A 27,090-nucleotide genomic window follows, 5' to 3' on the forward strand; every position below is an offset into this window, starting at 1 on the left:
CCCATTTCAAAATAAAATATATATATAAAACTCTGCTGCTATTGTGAATTCACTCGGTGCTGAACTATTCTCCTTTTCATAAATATATCAGATTTTCAGTGACAAGACGCGTAGATAAACACACGTTCGGGCTCTGATGCTGCTTCTCATGTGCTCAGAGGAAACTCCTCACAGTTGACTGAAGAGGACTGGTAACTAAACTCTACTCCCTCAGATGATGATGATGGGGTTGGGAGGGGGGGTGATGAAGATTTTCAAAGTGCTATGTTTTCAGTGTCTTGCAGTTAGAATCACTGACGTCACTAAGCTCCCCAAGGCCACCACCAGAGCTCCGAGGATAAACTTCCAGGAAATTCCCTAAAACAAAGACACAGTCAAAAAAAAAGAAAGCTCCATTATGTCAAATAGAGAAATGTACAGTTCTGGTTGTGTTTGTGATTTGACTTACAGATGGTTCCTTCTTAGAGGGAATGAGAAAAGGTGCGATATTCTCTCCAAGCATCTCTGCAGGTTTGGGTTTCCACTCATGGGTATCTTTGCCTCCAGATTGTCTTTTGACGAGTTTAGATAACTCCAAGTGAATCGCCTGAAGGAAAGGAGAACATTCAAAATGTAATGCAGGCAGTAAAAAAAAATAAAGATGTGGAGCCTTCCTTTTTAGAGAAAGGTGAAGTTGCAGTTTTAAAAATGTCCAGCAGGTGAGAGCAGAGGTCTGAATTCCTCTACAGAAGAGGCCAAGAAATCATAAAAACTTATATTTTTCACTTTTGTCATATCTTCAAAAAGCTGTCATTAGATGAATTACTCAAAGTTGTCATAAAAAGCGTTTGCAGCTCATAGCTTCATGTTCCCGGCCTGCTTTGTGACTGCAGTACAATAACTTTCTCACAGGGAGGTTAAATCCGTTTTCTGCCGAGTATTTTATCCAGCTTCGAGACAAGGGTGTAATTTCCAAAGCAGCATATATTTTCGTTTTGTCTAGACAAGACCAGACGTACTATTTGTGGCAGTGTGCCCTGTAGGTCAGGTCACTGTAATACTGGAAGCAGTGTTTGGTAAACAGCTGATAGAGATGTCCTATTCACACTTTTTACAGAGCTCCAGCCTGCAGGGTGTCAAACAAGCGAAGTGGAATAATGTCCGTGAGGTGATGTTATAGTTGTAAGGAGTGGTTATGTTAATTATACAGTGTGCAAAGTCTACGCTGAAGCTGGAAAGGTCAACTGAGTCTCCGGCTTTGACTTGCACGGCTCCAGAGTGACACCGCTTGACTCGCGCATGTGTTATTTCTACCAGGTTTGCTGGGCAGCTCTGAGCCGTGCGGTCACATCTGGAGACTGCCAGATGTGCAGTTCAGCCAGATCCTCTGTGGAGGATTTGGCAGATTAGGAAAAACCACAAAAACAAGACAGAACAGGCCGTCAGAGGAGCAGAGAGTAGTTCACTGGGGTTCCTGCAACTGTTTGCTGTTAACTAGAGAGAGGCAATAAAAACAAGCAGTTGTTAGATGCAGAGGGTGTGGATGGTGATGAGGCGAAGTGTGAACATTGTGAACGAGGCGGAATCACTTGAACGCGGTTCCAGATGGAGGATGGAGCCTTCAATCATGGTTTTGCAATGGCCGAATATGTTTCTGATGCTTGGATTAAGAGCAGAAAAATAAAATAACCTTATACACGGAACATATTCACACCCCTTCATTTGTTTCTCATTTTGTTATGTTGCAGCCTTATGCTAAAATCGATTTTCAGTTTCAATCTCATCAACCCAAAATCAATACCCCAATGACGAAGGAGAATTTTAAAATGTTGAAACATCTCAAATATCGATTTCTTCAACCACTTAGGTATTTTGCCTAAGGTAAGACGCTGCATTTCCCCTTGATTGTCTTTGAGTTGTTTGTACATTGTGGAAAAAACACGGACACTGTGAAGTAAATGTTTTGTAATTATGTTTCAAATATTTGCATAATAATGAAGAGCAAAGAAAAGAGTGTGACAGGCACTTGTGAGAGAGGGACATGTAGTTTGCAAGTGACAATTTGACAAGTTCACATTAGAATCCACTACTTAAAGCTGATTTTCACCAACTTTCTGAGTAGTTGTTCCGACTGGAGATGACGTTCATGTGAATTTTCCAAGTCGGGAACTAATTTTCCAGATTTTTCCGACACTACACAAACACACAATATAGTAAGAAAAACCAAGCCATGAGAAACCGGCCTCCAGAGCCCATGATTTTTAAATCAAGGAAGTTTTGAACAAACAGGATTCTTCCCTTGAGCCTAACTGCTGGCTGAGCTCCAGAGATCCTGAAGAACAACCATCACTGTAGCACTACATTGATGTTGGTAAAAGACACATGAAAGCACCTAAAGTTCTCTTGACACTGTGAGAAACTCTGATGAAACCGAGACTGAACTGTCTGGCCTCAGTTTTAGACATCATGCATGAGTGAATGTTTGGAGACATGATGCTAGAAGTGGTCGTCCCTTTGGTAGTTTTTCCCGTCTCGACGCAGGATCTCTGGAGCTCAGCCACAGTGACCACCAGGCTCTCGGTCACCTCGCCTAACAAAGACTTTCTTCCCTGAATGCTGAGTTTGGGGCGGGGGCGGACACATCAAGGAGAGTCGTGGTTGTTCCAAACTTCTTCCATTGAAATCCCAGTGTGATTTCAGTTTGCCGTGTCATTACAGAGTATCGTATGAAGCATGATGATGGAAAACAATATTTAGCATAAACCCATTGAAGAGTGTCACTACTGCCCCCGATCTCCTCTCGAATGGATGACTGCAATGCTCTCCTTTTGGGCACCAGTCAGCCATCACTGTCTCGTTTGCAACTGGTGCAGATGCTGCTGCTCGACTGCTAACTGGTACTAGGCAGAGGGACAGTGTGTCACTTGTTCTTGCATCTCTGCATTGGCTACCGCTTAGATACAGGATTGATTTTAAGGCTTAAGCTCCCCTGCCCCACTTTCCATCCCCAGATCTCTTGGCTGTCCCTCGGTCGAGGCTGAGGGTGTAAGGGGGATTGCGCCTTCGCTGTAGCTGCCCCAAAGCTCTGGAGCCTTCTACCTCTTTCTATTAAGTGGTCACCCTCTGTTGAGTCTTTTAAAGCTCAACTGAAGTCCCACCTGTTCTCTCAGGCTTTTGACTGCCCATGACAAAGTCTTATTTAGTAATGTATATACTTATTGCTTTTTAGCCTGTTTAGTCCAATTGTTTGCCAAAGGGTTTGAATTGTGGACTCATTCTAAGCTTATTGGGCAAATCAACAACTGTAGAATGGATTGCAATGAAATACTGTGCAGACCTTCCTGTTCTCCAGTGGATGAGCCCCCGTGACGGGTGATTCCATTGTGAACTTGGCATTTCTGGTTTTAAGTGTCTCAACAACTCATATCAAATGCCATGTAATTTGGTTCAGACGTTCATGACTCTTTAAACTTTGCGTTTAGCTCCACAAAGTCTTCTGAGGTCAAGGCTCTTTGTTAAAGGTAAATATTAATGAATTAATAATTATTGTTTTAACAGTCTTTAAATGTCTATATTCCATATGAAACAGCTACATGTCGTTACCGAAATCCCAAGTCCAGGCTTGACAGTGTTTTTTCCAGCCTTGATATTTAAACCTTTGACTGTAACATATTAGAAAGCACACATTTTGTCAGAAACTATTCATTTTGTATTGTTGGCTCTAATGATAATTGTGGCCTCACTTTAGAAAATCCTTTCCTTTGTGTACATGAGGGACGGATGAAGTTTCACAGGCAGATGGGAGGGAGCAGCTCATCCAAATAATCTCACCTTGGTGGCCGGCTCCAGTTTCAAGGCCTTTTTTAGCACCTCCATCGCCTCTTTGTATTCACCATTGTCTGACAGGACCTGAAAGAGATAAACACAAACACAGGAACTCTCCCAACAATTATAATTTATGGATTGATAAGAATCAATAGAGATGCTCCCAGTTGCTTCTCACCTTTCCCATCCTGAAGAGGGCCTTGACGTTGTTTGGCTCAAGGGTCAGGACGTCCCGGCTGGTGTGCAGCGCCTGCTCGTACTGCTCCAGTTTGAGCTGAGCGGTGGCCAGGTTGTTCAAACACTTCACCCGGTAGTCCCGCACCTCCTCCTCCTCTACCACCACGCCGCTGTCCGGACCGTCTGTACAGAGACACACAGCAGATCATGTATGCTTTGCTTTGGACATTAAAAAACATAAGGAAAGGTCTCGACATCTGAGAGAGGACTTGTAATAAATACAGTAGTTGGACTTGGACATTTGTCCATCTCAATACAGTGTTGACTCAAGTGAGGAGCAGTTTGATTCTTGTCTCTGAGCATTATGGGTAATAATTTTTAGCAGCCCAAGGACGATATCTGCAATAGGAGCACATCTTTTTTTCTCCTTCTTTTCCAGATTTGCAGTTGGATTCCAAAAGTAGACTCTACTTTGGATGCTTCCCAAGCTTCAATTGGTATTTATCTTTGTTTGTTTGGTCACTTGGGGGCAGCAGAACAACATGTAAACACAACACTGACATATTATCATTGTAGGAAGTCCTGGCAAATGTCCACAGACACAAAGTGTGGAGTTATGTTTCTGGTCAAATGTAATTTACAGACATTCGCTCTCCCTTTAGCTTTGTCTTTGACTTTGTTCACCAGCTAGTTATTTAATCTGGTAGTGTTCAGTGACTTCATCAGAGCTGTTAAAATGAAAACATCTGCTGCTGCAGTTGATCCTATTGAATCATTAAAGCTGTGAACTAGAAAACAACTAAAGCAGCTTAATAACATAAAAACATAAGTAGTACTGAGGGCAACTGCAGAGTTGTGTGTTCATCGCAACAAGCGACAAATACTGATAAGTGCAGCTTTAAGCTTCAAGTCTTTTACTGAATTTGTTTCCTTCTTGTTTTTGTGAGCAAAGAATAATGTGCAAAACATTTAGTTAGCCATTAATCTGTTTAACACAACAACAACAATGTGATTTATCAGACGAGAAGTTACTTTATTTTTTGAATGTCGTGTCATTTTATTACGTTATTATCTCTGTCAAGGAGGTTCTGTTTTTACCCGTCTATTTGTTGGTCAGCAGGATTGCCCAAAAACTATACTGTTTTTTTTTTTAAATGTTTTTAGAATTTAAGATTGATTATTCCCACATGGTGACAAAGCCTGGAAGCAAAATCTTTCATCTTTCTTTTTCTCTTTTATTTCTTCATCCCTACCCAATTTAATTTATTTACTCCCATGAAGACAGTTACAACTCTTGTTAAAATATGTTTATTTGCACATGGTAGCTACATATCTAATTAGAGCGATGTATAATTTCTACATGTCATAATTTGTGTTTGTAAATGAAGTCTGATCGGCAGAAAATTATCTTATATTATTTATTTTTTTCTGGTCGACTTCTCATCCGTTAATGACACGATCTCGATGCCCTGATAAACCCCTCTTCAGTGCCATGCCGAGTTAACTCGCGGCTCTACCATCATTGACACATTAAGAGGCAGTTCATGTTTTTCTCTTCACTGACTTGTTCAGTCACATTCTCCTCCACGGGCCCACCCTGCCTCGACCACGATCAAAGTGATTAAGAAGGTGAAAATCATATGAGAGTTGATTAGCTTTGATTAAGCTGAAGAATTAAGAGGAAAACATTTGTGACGTGACGTGGCCCTGCGTCGTGATGGTGTGATTAGTGTGATGGAGGGCTGGGGGGCATGAAGCTGTTATGTCATTCTGAGTTGAGATTGATGTGGAAATGTTGTCTGTGGTCGAAACCAAATGTTGTGTGTTTTGTTTCTTGTGTGTGTGTGTGTGTGTGTGTGTGTGTGTGTGTGTGTGTGTGTGTGTGTGTGTGTGTGTGTGTGTGTGTGTGTGTGTGTGTGTGTGTGTGTGTGTGTGTGTGTGTGTGTGTGTGCATGCATGCATGCATGCATGTGTGCCAAACACTATCTGTGTTGTACCTTCATTTTCGCCCTTTCCCTGGGAAGATAATAGTCACATCAACCACTATAGCAGATTCCTGGTAGAGCTGATAGTATGGAAATATTTTTCTATGAATAAATTCAGGTTTGACGCTGCATTACCTCGGCTGCATGTGGTTAGCACATCCAGAGCCATACAATAGGCCCGGGCGGCCATGCAGTATTCCTCTCTCTGGAAATGAAAATTTCCTCGCTCTCGTTTCTGGTTGCCGATGCGGATGCGGTCGGCGACGGGCAGAGTAAATGGGTCTGGTTTCTCTCTAATGTCCAGCAGCTGAAGCTGATAGAGTAACGGAGCCCAGGCTGGAATATCAGGCTCTCTGCACATAGACAAACAAACAGACAGAAAAACAAGCACAGACATAAACAACATCATCACAGCAAAAGAGCCACGGAAAAGTTTATCTGTGAGTAACACCAGACGTCTTCTAAAATCCTTAGAAGAACACGCTGATCTTTTAAAGGCTGTTTAAATCAGCCGAGCAATCGATCTGTTTTCAAGTGATAACCACCAGCTTCAAGAGAAGCAGAAACAAGCTACTGAACATCCTGCACACAAAACCCAAAGCTCTTCAGCTAATGCATGTCATTTGATAGCCATCTTTAAAATACAGTGTTTAGACTGACGGTAAATATATAAATAGTAGAATGTAAAATAATGTTTATTTCTCCTCGAGGAGTTTGAGAGGTTGTATGGGAAACACTTGGAACCATTATTTGTCCAACTCTTTTCTTAGTTCACACCAGGGGTCACTAATAGAGGGACCACCGTCCTGATCCAGACTCAGATCCGGCCCTATCTGGAGCTACAACAGAAAAATCATTGAGAATTGTCACATTTTGACAGAGCATTTCTATTTTAACCGTCACAAATAATCATTACTGATGCTGCTGTTTATTTACCATCTTAAAAAACATTTTTCACACTATATTTCAAGTAGTAGAGGTTCCCATTGATATATAACACCAAAAGAAAATCATCCCTTATCTATTGTTTCCAGGGAATATTTATTGTATCTTTCTCTCTCACAATATTTGTAATATGTGGCCCGTCTCAGATCTGTACCTGACCAGGGGGTGCCATGTCTCTCGCCCCCTAACGTCAGCTGGGATTGGCTCCAGTCCCCCTGCGACCTTTTACAAGATACGTGGTAAAGATAATGGGGGGATGAATTTTCTCTCTGAGCTGAAACATGCAAAAAGTGATTTTAATTGAAATGTTCCCATTTTTGATTAGGAGGTCAAGGTCCTTGAAGTGAGGACACAGCTGAGCAGGAGAGTTTCCAATTTGATCTGAAGTTGAAGCTCTCCCATCAGGACAAACTCAGTCCCTAATAGAAACATTAATAACTATGATGGCACTCAGTGGAGGACATACCTTGGCCAAGGGCCCTGTCTGACAATGTTAAAGAAAGTGATTAAAAAAATAATAAAGATCTGACCCTTTTGTACAGATCCATACCAGAATTTATTACTTTACAGTGGCTGAAAAAACCTACCTCCCTGAAACCACATTCAAATCTACGGATTTTTACAAGTGGCTCTGGACCAAATTGTACATACTCATACATATCAGTCCCCCAATTATGCCTGATTTTCCATTTCCATCAAGATCCAAGCATTATTTGAAGGGAAATTGGTAAAAATGTCAACAACAAAAACATTTATTTAAAAAAATATATATATTTTGCAATGTTAAAAAATAGCTGGAACCATTTGTGTCCAGATCCCAAATCAAATTGAATGGGTTCTTTTATGTAACATCCTTCCACCAAGTTTCATAGAAAGCTCTTCAGTAGTTTTTGTGTAATCCTGCTAACAAACAAACCCTTTTTGGCAGAATTAAACTAATAGAAAACACAGCGCTGCTCAACACTTGAGCTTTAGTGTCACTGCCTCGACAAAGGTAGTTCATCAAACACACTCACACATTGTCCAGTAAAACAACACTTGAACAAAAAATACAAACAATTATGATATTACAATATATTTTGTTGTTTTTCATGGGTTTTGACAGCTGTTTTCTGCATTGATAACATTTCACAGCATCCATCGCCTCACACTCTTAAAAGTGTAACATTTAAAGAAGCCAAAGTGACTCCGGCTCATTTAAGCAAACGAGAATTTGAAACTGATAGGAGCCGTTGAGCCGTCAACGGCTTCATCTTACTCAGGAGTCACTCGGAGGGAAAGTTAATTTGGTTTTCAATCATCTGGCTCCTGGGAAACAATGGTCCATTATCAGTTCCTCTGTGGAGGCTGAGTTGAAAGGAGTGAGGGGATTGAATGAATGAAAGACTCTTGCCTTAAAAAATACAAACAACTGAAAACATGCAGTACGTCACATGTTTGAACATCCAGTCATCCATTTTCAATACCGCTTATCCTTTGAGGGTCGTGGGGGGAGCCGGAGCAGCACCCAGCTGACTTTGGACGAGAGGTGGGGTACATCCCAGAGGGGTCATGCTTAAACATACAGACTTTATTATATATTGTTGACAAAATAAAGTGGTTTGTCATCTTTAAAGAGGACCCTGACAGTTTAAGGGGCTCAACAAAAAAAAGGTCAGAAACTAAGTCCGACAGAAGGAAGTGCAGCTTCCCCACAGATATCCCCCACTGACTGTTTGCTGCAAAGTGATAGTAGTGGGAGTTGTGTCTGACCATGAATTATTCAAACTGGTTGTGTCAGTGACACAATTTATGTCTGTCAAACAGAATTAGTTGTGTGCCCAGTGGCTGTGAGGCCGTGTCAGCAGGTGGGATCAGATTACCCTTTCACCTCTCCTCCCTGGAGACCTCATCCACTGTCACAGGAGTGTGAAACCAGCAGCTGAGCCGAGGCCTCGGAAACCTGAGCCGGATCCCTGCCCGCTCAGGACCAGAGGAAGTGGCGTTCAGAGACGTTATCGTCAGGGGGCTGTGAATGTGTAGCTGCACTCTAGGAAGCTGCTCTGAACTATTTTTGACAGCAGCGTTTAGTCCTGTCGACTGGTTTTTGCAGAACCGCTGCATGTTTACAAGGATCAGACAAGTGTCAGCCCAGTTGTGTAACAAGCGTTCAAGAGCGGCAGAGGAGAAGACACTTGATTCATTAATGAAGAATGTTGAGCGCACGGCTTTGGTTGTACTGGGAAATGTCTTTGAAAAACATGCCTCATACATCTGATTACTCTTTACTCCCTCGTATAGGCTCCTTCTTCCCTGCTAATGTTGTGCGTTTTACTAGCGTACGAAGAATGTCAAACCATCTCCAAATGATTCTTGGCACAGTTTGTGGCTATGTGTTGTCCTTGCATACCTTTCTCTACTCTTATCTGAACATATTACACAATATTCCAAAGGCTGCATATTATGTAACAGTGTGCAGCAAGTAATAATAACACACACACAGTGTCTTGCATAATTTGCACTACGAGTTCTTGGCTCCAGATTAAAGGGATTTCTATCAATTAGCTTCTGAAGCCACAACTTAATTGCTTAATAAAAACAAGTCCATGAAGCCAAACTGTTCAAAAATAAGTGGAAGTGATTTTTCTTCTTAGTCAGGCAGCAAATCCACTTTTCTTCTCCCAATTTCCAGTTTTAACAGCAATTGGTAAAAATCTATACACTTATTAATAACAATAAATACATTTTTAGAAGCTGAAAATATGTTTTGAATGTACAATTCATTCATCATATTATACCGCTTGTACTTTGAGGGCTGCAAGAAGGCTGGTGCATAGGTCATAAATCCTGCCTCCTCCGTGTTAGCGGATGGAACAAAAAGTAAAAGTGCATGTTAAATAAATGTTTCTGATTCTGTCTTATTTTTTTGAGAGAGAGAATAATCATCACTTTTTACATTTAGAGGTAATATATTTCGAATAAATTTCACAGTGAAATAAAATGGCAGACAGTAAATATAGTGCATAATATAGTAAAAAAAGGTGAGTGATTCTGGAAGCTCTTCAAATGTGTATAACTGACTTAACTAAAGCAGCTTTATAGATACATGTTGTTCTTTACATGAGACCTTAAGTATTGCTCATTAAGCATATATCTATATACAGTCTAAGTATGTGTATCAACACCTGAGGCAGCAGTTTAAACCGATTTTCTGTACGTTTCATTAAAGACAGGAAGGAAACTAGTTATTTTACTCTGTCACAATTTCCAGTTGGTTCAAAAAGATGTCGCAGTCACGAGCTGAACCGTGTTGGGTTTGTCAAACACCTCACTCGTGAGCGTCATTGGATACCGATTTGATATCACACGGGAGGAACGTACCCGCTTTGCCGCTCATGACTCACACAGATCGGACACATCGGATAACAAGGGATGAGTCATTTCCTATTAATTGATGCAGGTACAGCTGCTTCTGCACAAACTAAATGAGCTACAAGCAAAACTGAATTATGGGTTAACAGATGACACAAACACACACACACACACACACACACACATACACACACACATTGACTGCAAACTGCCTAATAATAGAAATCCTTCACATGCAGGATTCTCCAGGTGAGCTTTGAAGCATAATATCATTCAGCTCATCACCTAATATGAGCAAGCACGTGGCAAAAATAAAAATAGCACAGTGTACAGAACACTAAGGACTTATACATCAAACATTGAGGGATAATAAGAGGAGCTGAGAGTCGAGCTTATTGTTGCCATCATGAGAGACATGACAAATCACCATGACTGGCGATCCAACGAGTGTAATCAAAGAATTCAGCAGTTGCCAGATCTATAAGGTTTACGGTGTCGTGTGGGTCAGCGGTGATTAGCCCCCGGGGTCTTATTAGTGCAAACAGGAAGCAGAGGGTTAGATCCCTGCACAAGATCCCAGTGAAACATGAACCTGCGACTCAGGTCCACGTCCTTAAACTGAGCTGTCGTCTCCAGTCAGAGACTCCTACTCTCTTCACGCAGGCAGAATATTTAGGCTGCAATTAGCTTGACATGGTTGGTGTAATACTGTAGTTTTTAGAGCATTATTACAAAGGAGGATTCATTGTAGTGCGATGGCAGAAGAGTTGCTAAACTTCTATGTATGCTGGTTATAATAGATATGCTCCTATTCTAATCAGTGCATGATATCTCAAAATATACTCTATGTAATATACTATATGCTTGTAAAAAGCATTTAAAAGCATATTTTTTATTCTTCTTGTCTATTTTCCTGAATTTGACATTGTCATGGAGCTCTGAATGTTGCCAAAAAGCAAATGACCTGCAACTGACCTAAAACTGTGCCTGAACATGTCCCGTGTAGACAAATGAGTGAATCAACAGATCTGCTGCTTTGCGAGTGTGCTGCTCACCCGAGTTAGTGTTATTTTAGTAAGCTTGAAAGTATCAACACTGTCTCATGAGATTCAAAAGAGTGTGGAGCTACGTTAACAGCTCTGTGACACAGTACTTAAGTTGCATTCACACGACACTGGCAGAGTAGGAAAAAAACCCTTTATTTAGAAGTGTTAATTCAACATGTTTACTGTTGGCTTTGAAAAATTAGCTCGTTTTTTTTGCGTTAGCCTATCCATTGGGGATGGTTTGCTGTTAGTTTAGTTTTGGACAACATTTTTAAATGCTTTATGTTTTAAATTTGCTGAATCAATCTACTACTAGGCTTACCAGTGATTGTTCTTTTATAAGATAGCGCAACTGTTTTACACTGCACTTGCCTTTAATCTGGGAAAATGTCCGACTATTTTGCAGAGAAATTGCCCTGCTCCTCCGGACCAGAGTAAAGGTCAGTGAGGACAGGTTTTTCAGGTCAGAGCCTGAGGCCTGAAGAGATTGGGACTGAGCGGATGGTCAGAGACCTGAGATGTTTGCTGAGGCAGCAGCTTTGACAGCACTGAGAGGCAGAGACAGGTTCCATGCCCATATTTATGGTCATATTTACTGCAGGTCACCAAGGAAACCAGGTCTAACAACTCAATGTCAGGTAGCACATTGGACGTTTTGCTTGTACTCCAGTAAAAGTTTCAAAACTGAAAATACTAGCACATGTTAGAACGATCACTCAATACATTTAATGTTGAATGAATGAATGGAAAGTGTTTTGCTGGCTAGAGATCCATCTCTGCTGGTGTCATTTGGCCGTTTGATTCTGGTGTATTTGCTCATCTGCACCCTCCTTTATCACTATGGTGATAACTCAGTCATTTATTTACTCAGATTCACTCGCCCATTCATTAATACACTCACACTCTGGCCTGCATTGATATTCGATTCATCATGTCCATGTTGGCCAGAGTTTTTATTTTGCCCATAACTGAACAATCTGCAGTTCAATGTCAGGACATTGAACTGCAAATTTTATTAGAAAAGATCTTGGTGGTGGCCTATTAAAAGAAACAGTTTGGTGACTCATTTGTTCTCTTGCTGAGAGTTGGATGAGAAGATTGACACCATTCTTGTGACTGTACAGTAAATGTGATGCAGGAGCCAGCTAGCTTAGCTTAGCTTAGCATAAAGGAGGAAATTATTTCTGTAAATTAACTCACAACAGCTACGTCCATCTCTTCCATGTGGCACATATTGGTATTGGAAATAATGTTTGCTGATGAGCACTGGCATGAAACTATTATCTTCAACTTTGGTTGTATTTGTGTTTTCTCATTATTCATAGATGTTTATAACAAAGATCATATGTGGCACTACGAGATGAGACTCTTCCATCTGTTTGGTTGTTTGCCAGGAAGCAGTCTTCCATGAACACAACACCAGGTCTATTAAAACTGATTCAGGAGGTGTAGCACCAGCTCAGACATAAAATCTCCAACATAAAACAACAGCAAATATGAAATTCAGACTTCAATGTCTGCTGCCTGACGTGTTTCTCATACGTCAACAGATCGGATTAAAAGAGGAATATCTCTCTCTTTTCCTGTCTGCGTTCATATGATTGATGTGATAAGAATGACTGTAGCTTTTCCTTTTTGTGTCATGGGAAGTCCTGCATTCATTATAAACTTCCTCATCAAGGTATATGAGAGCGTGGCTGACTCACCCTATTATCTGTCATGCCGACCCCACGCTGCCCTGATTGAAAGGAAAAAACTCCCTCAGAGGGAAAACAGTGGTCACTTTGACGTCATGCGCTCAATTTTAAATGATGGAAAGGACAATGATGTACCTCATACGGGTTTCTATGGTTACAACCTCAGATAGCACACTAATGTACCGTAATAAATGTGGTGTGCAGCTTGTATGATAATACAAAATCCTGGAGGATTTATGGGGTTGTTTATTTTTTACAGCAGTGAAAACCACTCTGCTTCTGCTGCTGTTGATCAGTGTCGTCTGTTTGACTCTCGGATGGACACGAGGCACCAATACAGCCGAGCAAAGGAGCTTAGCTTTAATCCTGGCATTGGTGAGACGTCACAGCTGTTTTTCCTCGCCTGCTGCCATACAGCCGCCAGTTAATTTGCAGCATAACAGCCTCCTATTACACGCGGAGATCTAGAAACTCACAGTGTAAGGCCTTTCAGCTGCTGCCTCACCATGTGCTTTCCTCTCCTATTTGTTTTTATTTCCTCCTGCAGCAATGAGCCAATGAAACCGTGCTTGCAGGGATCAAGGACAGCTAGTGACTACATCCTGGCTGTTGAGCTCCTCAAAAGTCCCCATATAATCTACCACAGATTTCCTTAGCCTGTTAAAATGAATCCAATCTCACCCCCAGGCTACCTGCAGGGCAAATAGTAGCTTTTCTTAACGGCAGGGCTATGTAACTGCTCAGCCATTTAGAAAGCAACTCGTGAGGAGCATTTGGTTACACAACTTTATTAAACCAGCTCTGAGTAGAGACAGTACAGTACATACTCTAGTGATCTGCAGCAGGGAGAGTGAGTGCCACTACAAATGCACTGGAACAGAAAGGTTTGAGGCTGAAAAATTGACCTCATAAGCTTTTCTTTTTAACAAACAGTTATCTGTTTGCACCCTTGAGGTCTAAGAAACATCTCACAAATGTTTCCTCACTCATAAAACAAATCAGATTTTTATAAATAGTTTAAACCCTTTGTTGTTTACATCTGTGCTAGTAGCCTTATTCTTTCCCAACTTTTGCTGCTGTGTTGCAACATTTGTTGACATGTTACGACCCTCGACTGTCAGTCAGAGGAGCAGCAGGACATATTTAGAAGGACTGTTAATGTGAGCATATTTGTGTCCTACAAACAATTTAAAAATATGCTCATCGAAACATTGCTTACTACAGCACAGTTAGTGGTTAAATCCTTTTCACTTTCACATTTGAATCTTAGCTTTAATGGCCTCAAATTGTCTTAAATAAAAAAACGAAAAAACATAGTTTTTTTGATAACGCCCCTTAGCTTCTTACGCATTCTGCGGTGCCAGACTGGTCTCATTCAAATAGATGAAGTGGTTAGGGTGATTTCTACAAAGTCATAGTCAGGACTGATCAGATCAGATCAATATGATCAATCTGACAACTCTGAGGTGTTTATAGTTCGGTCCTGAGGCCGTTTCTCCTGCAGTCCCAGGAACCCAGGTTTAGTTTCAGTGGATTGAAGTGAATGTGAAGCTGTAGTTAACAGCAATGATGGCTTGGTTCTTTCTTTGCACAGACGTTATGTCTAGTGATTACATAAACCAGATCTGCGCCAGTTTTGGATTTCCCTTTTGAACTTCAAAGCTCTCTAAGTTACGACTAATTCTGAGCGAGGAGCCAAAAATCCAGCTCTTTGAAAGATGAAAGTTCTGCTCCTCCATTACTGTTATACTTAACACAAATGTCTGCCTACTTCAATGGACACGTGAATCCCTGAATGCTGAAAGTACTTTATGATTTCTGTTTAGACGAGCGATCCAAAGTTAAAAAAAATGTTCCCACAGTCGTGTGATGTGGACATGAAATAATTGCGAGACATTATCATTCCACAGAGTTGCTGTGTGTGTCTCCCTCTGTGTTTGTGAGCATTAACATTTGTGACCAGAAGCCGCTCATTACGCTATGTATGATATTCTGGTCGGGAAATAAATGTCATAAAGAGATATTGATCAGGAATTAATTTCCCTTCCAAGTCCAAGCTGTCACACATGCATGAGCTGCAACCAGATAACTCCCACTGAGAAAATGTCACAGTTTGAGCACATAACAAACATCCTGCAGTTATCACGCTCCCTGACTGATTATTAAATTAGATGGAACACAGCGGTTGTTGTTTATATGCACCTGAACAGCTTCACCTATCCTTCACACCTCTAATGTTGGACAAACGCAATGTGTACATCAAACAGAAACGTCATTATAATGACTCCAGTGTGTGCAAGTCTGCGATTTAAGCAAATAAAGGTCCTGCTTCCTTTCAGCAGCCTGTGTAGCCTGTGAATCAATAGCAGCACACTGAACTCCTGACTTATTAGTCAGGTCGTTAGGAGGAGGAGGAGCTGGCTCAGTAAAGCAAATGCAGCGTGGCCATAAGTACTATCCTTTAGTCTCTTTGACCCCTAGCATCCATCATAAGTCAGTCACATTTCTAAAGAGGAAGGGCTTGACTTTACTTGACCAGAGCCGTTGGCAATCGCGTATAAGGTCACTTAGTCTGTTTACAGCCAATTTCAAGCTGTTTCTTTTCATGTTATGTTGGCAAATTGAGTTAATTTCTTGCACTGACAATGCAGTGTTAGTTTCTATACATGAGCTCACTTGTACTGTCCCTCACCCTCTGGAATGTCAATATGAAACATTAGCACAGTGCAGCAAATCTCATCAGTGCTATCAAACAATAAGAGATCTACTTTGTTAATCCCTAAAGCTTTAACGCGGAACATGTGATTTTGATTTTGCATTGACGATGTCAGCGGGGGCTCGGCCAGAAATTAACTCTGCGAGGACTATTTTGATATTCGATGGGCGTGTGTGCCTGTGATACACTGCTCCAGACGGTTGATTACGTAGCACTGACGTCTCAGCCGGATGAGTCACGCTCCACGTCCTCAGCGGCGGTACCACTTCATCCCCAGAGCACACAAACACACACGCACAAACACAAGCACGCGCTGGTGCCATTTGTCACTCAGCTGCACGTCTCCTCGCTCCAGCTTCGCAGGCAGCACCCTTCACCTCACATCCAGCAGCATGACACTTCTCTACAGACAAATTGTTGTCATAACTTCTGCTGTATCTCGTGATACATGAATGTGGTTACACACACCTGCTACAAACTGTGTGAGTGTGTTTGTGAGTGCATGTAGCAGCCTGCCCCTCCACTATCCTATCTGCTCTCATTTTTACTATTGTATGTGGTGTCCTCATGAGTTGCCCATAGCAACTCTGTGTCTCATCACCGAACAGTCTTTCTGGGCTCACATTTTAGGAGAGTTTCACCCTTGTATAGTTTGAAAAGTGCATTTAGCATTGTTAAACCATGACAACAAGTCAATTCTCTGAGCTGTAAATAACAAATGGGATTGAGTGGTCCTGGAAGTAAAAAGAAAAAGCCTCTGTGTTTGAGCAATGACGAGGGCAACTGACAGCAACTGACAGCAACTGAGAGCAACTGAGATCAGCTGAGAGCAACTGAGAGCAGCAAAGCAACAGGTACATAATGCAGGAGAAAAACAGTGTGAGCTGAATATACAAACTTTAGCATACAACATGAGAAAGTGTTTATAGCTGTTTACAGGCGAGGTCAATTCAAATTGGAATGAGAGCAGAAGTAAGAGAAAGTAACAGAAGTAACAGAAGTAACAGAAGTAAGGACAATTTTTCTTTTTTTCGCACTAATAAAAAAGAGTCTGGGAGAAATGTTTAGACCCAGTCTACTTTCTTGCCTTTGTATATTTGGTTCATCACTGAATTGGATGTGATGGTCAGATTTCCAGCGTCTGAAAAGTTACTGGAGGGTTTCACTGTTTCACACTGGGAAGGTGTGTGAGTTTCAGACATTGTTTGACAGTGCTACAAACACCCTTAATAAAGTTACAGTGTTGATTATCAGGTTGGCAGGTAGATCTCTCACATTACCTCAACCAAGGAGGTTAAGTTTGTTTGTTTGTTGGTTCGAGAGCAAGATTACGCAAAAGCTATTAGACGGATTACCAAGAAACTTAAAATATGGGTGTGGTTTCAGGAATGTTTTTCCACTTACTTTAACATTGTGAGATTTTTGTGAGCGTTTTTCAAAATGTTCCATAATTCATGGATCACGAAAAAATCGGGCATGTTGGGATTGATATTTATGAGCGTGTGCAATTCTTTGCAAACTCCTATTAAAAATCTGGATAGTGACTTTAAATGTGGTTTCATAAGGGGACTGTTGGGCCTTGCCGCAATTATGACTGCCAGTCTAATTAAGGTTATAAAACATTATAGACAACATAATATAATATTCTACATAATACAATTTTATATTCCAGAAACACGCAGGATAGTGAAGACTTTGAAAAAGGTGAGAACATTAGGCTACATTGAAATAGTCCTCTCCAGTCAGAATGCTGTATGCCGTAAAAGAGTATAAATACAAGGTGGCACAGAACCAATATATCAACAGCAGAGGTTTAATTCCTGGTGGCAGTACCTCAGTTAGTCAAACATTGCTGTGTTCACAAATGGGAAGCTGACAAGGCTCCTTCACCAGGAAGGTCACAGACCCTGGTGACCTTCTTGGTGAAGCTCACCTCAGGAGGATTTGGCAGATGTGCGATGGTGGTAGGAATAGTTCAACAGGCTAATCCACTTTCTTGCTGAGGGTTTGGATGAGAAGATTGATTCCTATTGCGTGTATGTGTAGTAAATATAAAGTGACAGTGCTGCCAGCAGAGGATTAGCTTAGCTTAGCACATTAACTCTACACAGCTAGCCATGACTCTGTCCACCACCAAAGCATGATCCACCTCTGAAGCTCACTAATCACAAAATATCTTATTTTTAAATCCACACAAAGAGGCCAAACACACTGATCAAAATGCATCGGCCATCTGCTTTTTAATTTATCTGCATTAATAAACAGATAGCTGTTGATAGAGATTATCCAAAATGTAGTCTAGCACTACAACACTAGGAAAAGTATTTAATGTTGTGTTTTGTGTTGAGAAACGTTCGACTCGTGTCTGACTATGAACAATGTACAACAAATGGAAAGTGTAGTCTTGGTCTGGATATCCACTGTGTACACCGGAAGCCCCAATATATTGGCCGTTTGCCCCCACAGGCTAATTCACCTTCAGACGATAGCCAGTGGCCGAATGACAGGGAAGAGGACAATAGTGCAAAGCGAATTGGACAGCAAAGATAAATACAAATTATAACAAAACAATACAAAACTCAATCGGGAGAGCACTAAAGAAGCTTTAAACAGTGTGGTTTTCACACAAAGCCTTTACACAACCAAGTATCAAACACACTATCTGACAACACAAGCTCAATTCAGTGTAGGAGATTTACTGTCCCACTAAATATCCCACAACCACGGAAAGCAGAAGTAGCTTTAACTGAGGGCAGTGCTGTATTACAACCAAGGCTGTGTCGATGGGAGAGATAAACCTGCCAGCAGTAGGGGGAAAAGGTAAACATCCTGGGAGATTAGATGAGGGACACGCACAGTTCAAACACTGGTCTGTGTGGCAAAATGCTACCGTGGCACCAAACTATATATTTTCAGGGGTAAAACAAAGAGTCCATTATCACTCAGGTTTAATTTGTACATTTCTTTTTTCGCTGGAGGTCAACACGCGCAGCTTTAATGCAGCACTGGTTGGGCAAACAGAAGAGCGTATGCTCATTGAGAGTTAACCAGATCTTATCTGGAGCATGCTACAGCTGTCGATGGCGGCTGGCCTGCTCCAGCGTGAGGTCTGGGTGTGGTTTGTAGTCAGCCTGCTGTATCGTTTCTGTGTCATGAAAGAGAAAACACAGCAGCCGAGAAATACAATCAAACTTGTTTAGGTCACGTGACCAAACAAGCCAAGAGTTCACATGTTGCTCTAAACCTTCACTGACGACAAACACTAAATCATTTAGAAGCATTTCACATTCTGCTGAGGAGGAACACCACTTTTGGGAAGAATGGTTTGGCTTCTCGGCCGTGCTCTCCAAGGAGCAGCGTCTTAAAGGTCACATTATTCATTTGACCCAGGTGGTTTCATGCAGAGTGAGTCACACCACCCTCAACGCAAACGGAACCCCACCTCACAGATTTTCTCAGCGGACGACGTGCTTACGTATCAGGGCATGAGGGGGAGGAGGGCTGGCGTGCACAAAAATGACAGACACCCGCACGGCTCTGTGGTGAGTGAGTCACTGTACCTGTCAGTGAAAAGCAGAACTGCCAGTTTTGGGTTATATCATGTTGCATTGGGGGATAAGGGAGAGAGATTGGTTTGGAAGAAGAGGAAGACATAACACCGACAATTATCTGGTGCCCGGACACTCATGATAAGGTACTGATATTTGTCGTGTCTGTCAAAAGAGGCTACACCCACAAGTATCCTCACTCATCATCAGAGTTGACTCCAATGATCACAGCTCTGGCTTGTCACCTTCACATGTCAACACTTTGCTCTGCGAGTCTCTCTGCTCAGAGAAATGTCACTGTTACCTTTTTTTTCAGCTGCATTCCTCGCTGGATATGGGCGTGTCTCAGAGGCTTCAGGAGACAAGGCCACCGCACTTGCCAACTGCTTCAAGGATGTCAACAAAGATTCCCTTTGAGCACATTCACAAGAAGACGTTTCGCTGCTAAATGCATGTTATCTGCAATTGATGAGTAAATATTTGATGTTATGTGTCAAACATAATTATTTGAAAAGGTCGCGTTTGAATATTTTATTCAACAATTAGATTCAATGCCCTGTAGGTTTAAACTGTGATCTGTTCAACATGATCTCACGACACCCTTGTATGGATAAAACATTGTGTGATATAATGGTTATAGTAATAATAATAGATACTAAAAATGAAGAAATTACATATTTCTAATACTCTGACATTGATTGGTTTGTTGACACGCATGCATCTAATGTCGGCATGTATTTGATTTAATTGGTAGTTTTGCCAATGAATAGAATTTGAATTTGCATAGAGAAAATGAATTAATTGGTTCATTTCATGAACTTCGTTGCCACTGTGATACCTCCATCATCACCAACTTCAGGTGCAGTACTAAACGCTGGATAGAATGCACAAAATGAATGTCTTTGTTGTTCAAACATTGTATCATCAGAGGCAAGACTGCAAGCAATCCTGCGAACTGGGTCAACTCCGAGACAAGTAAGGTGATTGGTTAATTGGTCCAAGACAATCCCAAAAAGTGTTTTCAGACTGCAAACAAAGTGAACCATGGTTCAGTTTGTCTCAGACTGATACTTTTGTTTTGGTCTGACAATATCTTGGCCCGTTTGACTGGAGTGTGGTCCAAGGCATCTTTTCACACCTGTTATTTATGTGTGGTTTGGTTTGTGTTACCCACAATGCAACTAGGCCACTAACAGTTCATTTGGATATTCTGGCTTGTTATGCTAGAGGCAGAATGGGCTACAGAGGTCTAATACAGTAACTTCACTTCTTTGTACCTGCAGATCTTTTTTATCTTACAAACTGAAGCCTTGAGCTTCAACTGATACTTTAATGACTTGAGGCCATCTTTCAGCTATCACACGGCTCCCTATGGAGACATAAAAGATGTATACAACTTGCTTCATACATGCAGTTGGCGTTCTCCTTTAGTCACCTTTTTCTTAAGTGCCAGGGCCCTATCTAAGTATTTTATGTTGTATTATATCTGTATATTATTGGTGCATTTTAATATGTCATTAAATTAGATCACAAAGCCGAGAATTGCACCCACCCTGATGTACCCACACCTACTCCACTCATCACACAGAAGCTCCTTTTTACCATGACATGACATCCTGGAACAAGAAAACACAAGATCAAATAAAATCGCACAGCAAGCAACTGGCAACGAATATTGTGCAATAACTATTAATCATCACCGCAAATGTTAGAGTTCTTTCCCACGACTGAGGCTTCAGTCAACTCGCTCCAACCTCCCCTGGATTAATCAAGGCTGGAGCAGCCAACAAGCTCACTTCCCCTGAGGTCAGAGAGAGGGAGATTCCTCTCTCTCTCCTGCTAGTTGGACTTTTTTTTTTTTTTTTACCCTCAGAAACTGACAATGATATCCATCTGGTGTGTCTCCACAGTATCTCCACTGTTCCATTACAGGCTATCTGTTTGGTACTAGTGCACTGCCGGTTGAAAACGTGCCTCTTGGTGGGGGCTGATGGCTTGGCCCGCTTTAATTACGCTTGCAGGTTTTTTGAGAGCGTCATCCAAAACAAAAAAACTTCCCACTTCCTTGAGTCCTGAGCTTTAAAGGTGCCATGAAATGTTCCTATAGTGCTTGGGTGACAGCACTGAACGTCCCATGGCAGTTGTGTCCCGCCCATCTTGAAATCCTGGCATGTGGCCTCTTTCTTTTCATCAACTAACATGTTCCAGTTTTCTGAGAACTGCTCATGCACAAAACTTCACAGTCAACAGCGCACTTCCTTGGTTCTCAGCATGAGACATAAAATTCTGTTCTAAGAAGGACCAGGCTTTTTAATTTCAGCCCCTGAATGTCTAAATCTGTTTATGCCTTTCGAAGCAGCATGTTTTATTACCAAGCATATAGTGGTAAGTGATGATTGTTTTGATTTTAATTTACCCTTTTTATTGCGTTTCAACAGATTTAAAGTCCAAAGTCATTTAGATACCTATAATCATTTATGGTTGGTTTATATATATATATATATATATATATATATTAAAGGTAGCCAGTGGTTTTCCTTCATGCTGTTGACAATCCTCTGTTTGTGTTGTGTCTATAGCATGTACAATGATTGAGGTATGTGTACATACATTTCCCTTTTGTGTAAAAGACAAACACATTTGAGCCACAGTATTAATCATAAATACCACACAATCCCCTCATGACAAATAGATGCAACAGTCGAATGATTAACTGGCTGACACTGTCCATCTGGACTGAGATTAAAACTATTAATTCAACTATGACACATCCCAATGGTCTAATTAATTCCACTTCAACATGTGCCACTGGGGTAGTTCTCGTCATGCCAAGAGTAAAAGTAAGGCAACGCCTTCGCTGCCAGCGCTGAGGTTTAAGCTTCTGTTGGTTTTTTGACACCGGGCCAATGTAACCTTACAGTGCCCCATTTCACACCAGAGTAAAAGTTTAACTTTTTACATGTGTTGTTTGGTGTTTCACACAGAAAACCATACTGTACATGCTTGTGCTGTATATAACAGAAGTGGTGCAGACTCATTTCCCTGTGGTTTCTTGTTTTGCAAGTTTAGTTTTGTTGAGACGTAAATAAAGCAGCTGCCAGTGACATTTAATGGGGTTGACTTTGGGATTGTGCAGACCTGAGGAGGCAGACTCACTCTGGCTCCTTAAGGGTTTGTGAGTGTTAAAGTTGTGCCTGTCCAGAAATCAACAGATGTTAGTTCCCACTTTCCTCTAATAATGACCTGCTGACTGGGTGCATGAGAGTATATCTCTGACTAAGCACTATGGCTGTTGTTCCCTTGAAAAGGCGAGTGCATTTCATCATCATTGTTTCTTGCAGTCGATTTAGTCCCGACCGTCCCTTGTAATCGAGCAGGTAAATACAGAAGACTTTCCTCATTGGTTTCATTATAATCATCCCGTCACATCAGACGCTGCAGCATCGAGCTGCAGACCACTCCACTGCGCTGTGCTGATCCACACTGTCTGACCAGCTCTGCCGTCTGTTCTGATAAATAACTGTGAAGTGCACTTAGCGGCACTGTTTGCAACAGGCGACTGACAGAGTTCAATCAATGCATCTCCCCGAAAACAGAGAGAGGCTAATGAGATTTCCTCTTGTTGTGTCTCTGTCATTTTTATGGCACAGAACACTGAGTCAGATCTATTCTGAAACACGATGCCTCTCAGCGCTTGTTATTTTGTCTGATTATATGTTCAAATATTTCGTTATACTGAATACATTAGTGATAGACTTGAAGAGGCAGGTTTTACTGAGGAGTTTACCCAGAGAAGAATGATAAGGTGGTATTGTGTGTTCTTAAAGAAATAGTTAGGGTCTCTTTGAGAAAAACACATATTGCCAAAAGTTTGATAACAAGATTAATACCATTTACGTTTGGTAATTATGAAGCTACAACCAGCAGACACTTGACTTAGCTTAGCACAAAGACTGGAAACAGAATGGAGACTACTGAGTGCCATACTGTAGTTTCCCCCTGTTTCCATGTCTAAACACTAAGCTAGCCTCGTGTTGGTGGTAGATTCATATTCAGTGTACAGATATGAGTACAGTATCAAACCTCTCATCCGACTCCTGTTTAAAGAAAACAAATGAGCATCTTGCCCAAAAAGTGAAACTATTCCATTAAAGTTCTGTCAGCTGAGACTGTGGATGGTCTGTTTGACCTACGGACGACCCAGCTGCTGGAGTCACTTTAGTTAAGTTTGCGAAATGGTGTTTTACTTTTTAAAATTACAGATTTTCATACCAAATCGTCAACTATTGTATTTATCTTCAGTGACAAGAGAAAATCAGACAACAAGCAACCTCACTAACTGAATCCAGTTGAAAGAGCTGGTGCTGACTGTCTGTGTTACGCTGCGGCAAAATCTGACTCCATGGCACTCAACCCTAATCAGCTGCATCAAAACAATCATTGACTAACCTCCCGCTGTTTCCCCCAATTTTATTTCCCCCATTGCCTCCATCTCCGCAGACGACAGAGGGCAAGACTCCAAACAACACCTCAGAGACTCCACGCTCACACCTCTCACACGCCATGTCCCAGCATCCCCCCTTCATGGAGCTCCATGATACAAACAAGACCTCACACACTGCAGTGCACAGAAGAGGCTGAAACTGTGAAGTGCAAAATTATGTTGTCAGCAGTGTTTTTATGCATCACTCTGTACAGCTCTGTATGAAGCTGAATGGCCATTTTTGACATGACTGCACGAGTATATTCTCAAAAATAATTCTCGGTTTGATTGAGTCCACTCACAAAGCACCCATGACTCCAGAAGGTGTGTGTGAAACAACCTAATAATGTTTAATTAGCTTTAATGGGCGTGGACTTAAGTAAACACTGGCAGAGAGTTGATAGCATCACTTTCAGAATTACATTAATGTCACAATTTTCATGTTCATGAAATAGCTTAACACACAGCACATTACCGGCTTTCCAAAAGCTCTTACAGTGGCAGCAGTCAAAGGTACAGGAAATTATTTCCAACGAAATAAATTCACCAGCAAACAAATTAAATCACATTGCACACATTTCTTATTAATTTTGGTCTGTAATCTTGAATGTTACATTTGTATTTACAATCTGGTCAAATCACTGTGCTGCATTAATGGTTCATTCTCACATGCTCAAGTTATCTTGAGTAAACATCAAAAGTATAGACAATGGGTTTTCAACAGCAACACACCAATCTCTGCCGTGTTTATTCTGGCTCTGTACTGGTGTAAAGGTTATAAACCTAAGCCATTGGCCGTAATATGAGTGGTCTCCTCCCATAGGTGGGGAGGTTACAAACACACCATTGATAGGCTGCCTGTGAATGGTGTTAGGACGGAGCCATCTGCTTCTGTTTATGGTTCATTAACCCCGCTACCCCTGGATAACCAAGCTGCTCCCACAGCAACAGGTACCAGAGGCCGGCATGGGCTCACTTACTGAGATTACACTCAACAGAAGAGGAATATAAACGGCCAAGTCTCGCTTCCGTTGTAGATTGAGAAGTTTAAGATAAAAGAACAATAAGTGGGGTGTCCTTACCTTCCCAAAAGTCCATAGGCATACAGTGAATCTGCCAGCAGCAATGTGATCTCACCCTTCTGCATGGACATGACGCACTCCTCCAGGGCCTACAGGTGTCCAAATCAACGTGTTATTTAAAACACATCTGCAGGTTATTAGCCTACATAACTGTACACAAAATTCATTTTAGCATTTCTGTTGCAGATGTCCATGACTGACTAAACCCGCTTATTATCCAGCATTTGAGGATGGGTATGTTTATTGGTTCGGTCAGTTGATTCTTCCAAGTTGGTCCAGACTGAAATATCTCAACAAATACAAGATGAACTGCCATGAAAGTTTGTACATACATTTGTGGTTCCCTGAGGATGAACCTTATTCAGTTTTGCCTTTTTGATCCAACAGCTACTAGACTGATTTTCATTAGATTTGGTAAAAGAAAATTATGCTCCAGTACTTTGGTTTATGATCCACAAAACTAACAAGAAGTTGTTTTGCCATTTTGGTGTCATTTTAATGTCTGTTGATGTCTGTTTGATATTAGTTGGCTAACTTTGTCTTGCTTTCCAATTTTCATAGCCTTTACTGCTCACTGCTGACGCATGATGTGATATAGACGCTCTACACTGAAGAAAACTACCCTGTCTGATTCAAATGAAGGGTTCAAAGCTTTCACCTGGTTTACATCTCCCTCGCCGATAACAAAGACGAGATTGCGGTCTTTCTCCACCACAGTGCGGTCCTCTAGGACACACTGCATCTTCACAGCAACCTCCTGGCCCCAGGTGGGGCACGGGGCGAGCGGGGCCACAGGCTCCAGCACCTTCTTCCTCAACAGCCGGTCCTCTGCGTGTGGAGAGAAGAAAAGGTCATGCAGGAGGAAGCTGGATTAATCTGCTAGTAGTTAGTAAACACAAGCTCAGACCCAGCCACAAAAACATTTTGGTTGAACTCTATAGGCACTTTCCTTCTCAAATCAGAATTGAAGTCTAACATGTGTGTCTCTGCATTAGATGTGATGTTCACTGACATATCCTGACCTGTGATGTCCTGCCAGTTTTCTGCCATGAACAGCTTCTCAAAGGTCGAGGAAGTCCACTCCTCAATGGCATAGCCTGGAAAGAGACTCTCTGCCGAGGTGTCCTTCTCCAACACATTATCCTCTTCTGATGGGTCTTGAAATCTTACCATCTTCCAGCTGTTAGTTTTTTTCAGTTTCCTCTTTTCTCTGCATTCTGGCTCTCCACCGTCACAGGGGCTTTTTATCTCAGTGCTTTTACTCGGTTCCGTACGGCTCTCTGTTTCAGCCTGCTCTTTCCTTTGCAGCCCATCTCCTTCCTCTGCAGGCCCACAGGGCAGCTCGCTGTGGCTCCTCGTGTCAGAGATCTCAGAAATGGCCTCTCTTACCTCAGGCTCTGTGGGCTCCACTGCAGGGTCTTTATGCTCCTCACAACATGGCTCTTTCTCCATTTCACTACAGAGAGCGATGGACACCATCTGCAATAGTCACCAAAAGATATAATCCTCCTTGTCGAGCCAATCTTCCACTTAGGTGTAAGTCCGTGGGTTTGTTTTGAACCAATCCCTTCCAGCTACACGCTGTAAAAACAAAAAAATATCTCCATGACGTAATATTTACGAAAAGCCATGCTGTGTTTCATTAAATCCAACTCAGAATACATCCCTAAATCCTGGCTTCATCTATGTTTTTTCCCGCCTGCAGCTATGTAGTTTCTGCAGTTCTGCTGCACTTTGACCTCCTCCGTCTCCTGCTTGTGTCCGTCTTAGTCTGCGTGGTCCACGGATATGACAGCAACGAAAAAATGATCAATGCAAAGAAACTGTGCAGCGCAACGAAGCACTCTCAGCCAGCAGGCTTGTGCAGTGGTAATCTGCAGGATTAGAAGAGAAAAACCTAATCTGCCAGAACGTCTGTAAGCTTCTTAATGACTTCACCGTCCGGTCCCATAACGCAGTTTCCATGAATGCAATCTACCACCAAGATCTCAGGAGACAAACGCTATAATGTAATTTGCTTTGAATTATGTTGTGAGGTTTTTATTTTCACTTTTTAAGAAGTGTCACAACACTGAGTGAAGAGCGCAGGCTGTAACACTGGAACTGGATTACAGATTACATATGGTATACTGTGTTTATTCTGTAAACCTCGTGGAGGAAACACGTTTATATTATGTGCATAATCAACTCCACCAAAGAGGTTTTGTTTTCATCAGCATTTATTTGTTTGTTGGCAAAAACTACTACACCAATTTC

The 27,090-nt window shown here is 41.6% G+C and overlaps 1 protein-coding gene across 1 annotated transcript; it reads right to left on the reverse strand.

Annotated features, from left to right (window-relative positions):
* Nucleotides 1–90: 90 nt before the first annotated feature.
* On the reverse strand, nucleotides 91–26,703 carry fkbp16 (FKBP prolyl isomerase 16). The gene is made up of 8 exons (XM_035157903.2): nucleotides 25,857–26,703; nucleotides 25,493–25,662; nucleotides 24,835–24,923; nucleotides 6,102–6,319; nucleotides 3,983–4,164; nucleotides 3,811–3,888; nucleotides 449–586; nucleotides 91–357 (listed from the first exon to the last, which is right to left on the reverse strand). The coding sequence occupies exons 1-8, from the start codon at nucleotides 26,311–26,313 to the stop codon at nucleotides 271–273; spliced, it is 1,419 nt and encodes a 472-aa protein (XP_035013794.1). The 5' UTR covers nucleotides 26,314–26,703; the 3' UTR covers nucleotides 91–270.
* Nucleotides 26,704–27,090: the final 387 nt, after the last annotated feature.

Source organism: Hippoglossus stenolepis, chromosome 5, assembly GCF_022539355.2.
Source record: "Hippoglossus stenolepis isolate QCI-W04-F060 chromosome 5, HSTE1.2, whole genome shotgun sequence".
Classification (NCBI taxonomy): Eukaryota; Metazoa; Chordata; class Actinopteri; order Pleuronectiformes; family Pleuronectidae; genus Hippoglossus; species Hippoglossus stenolepis.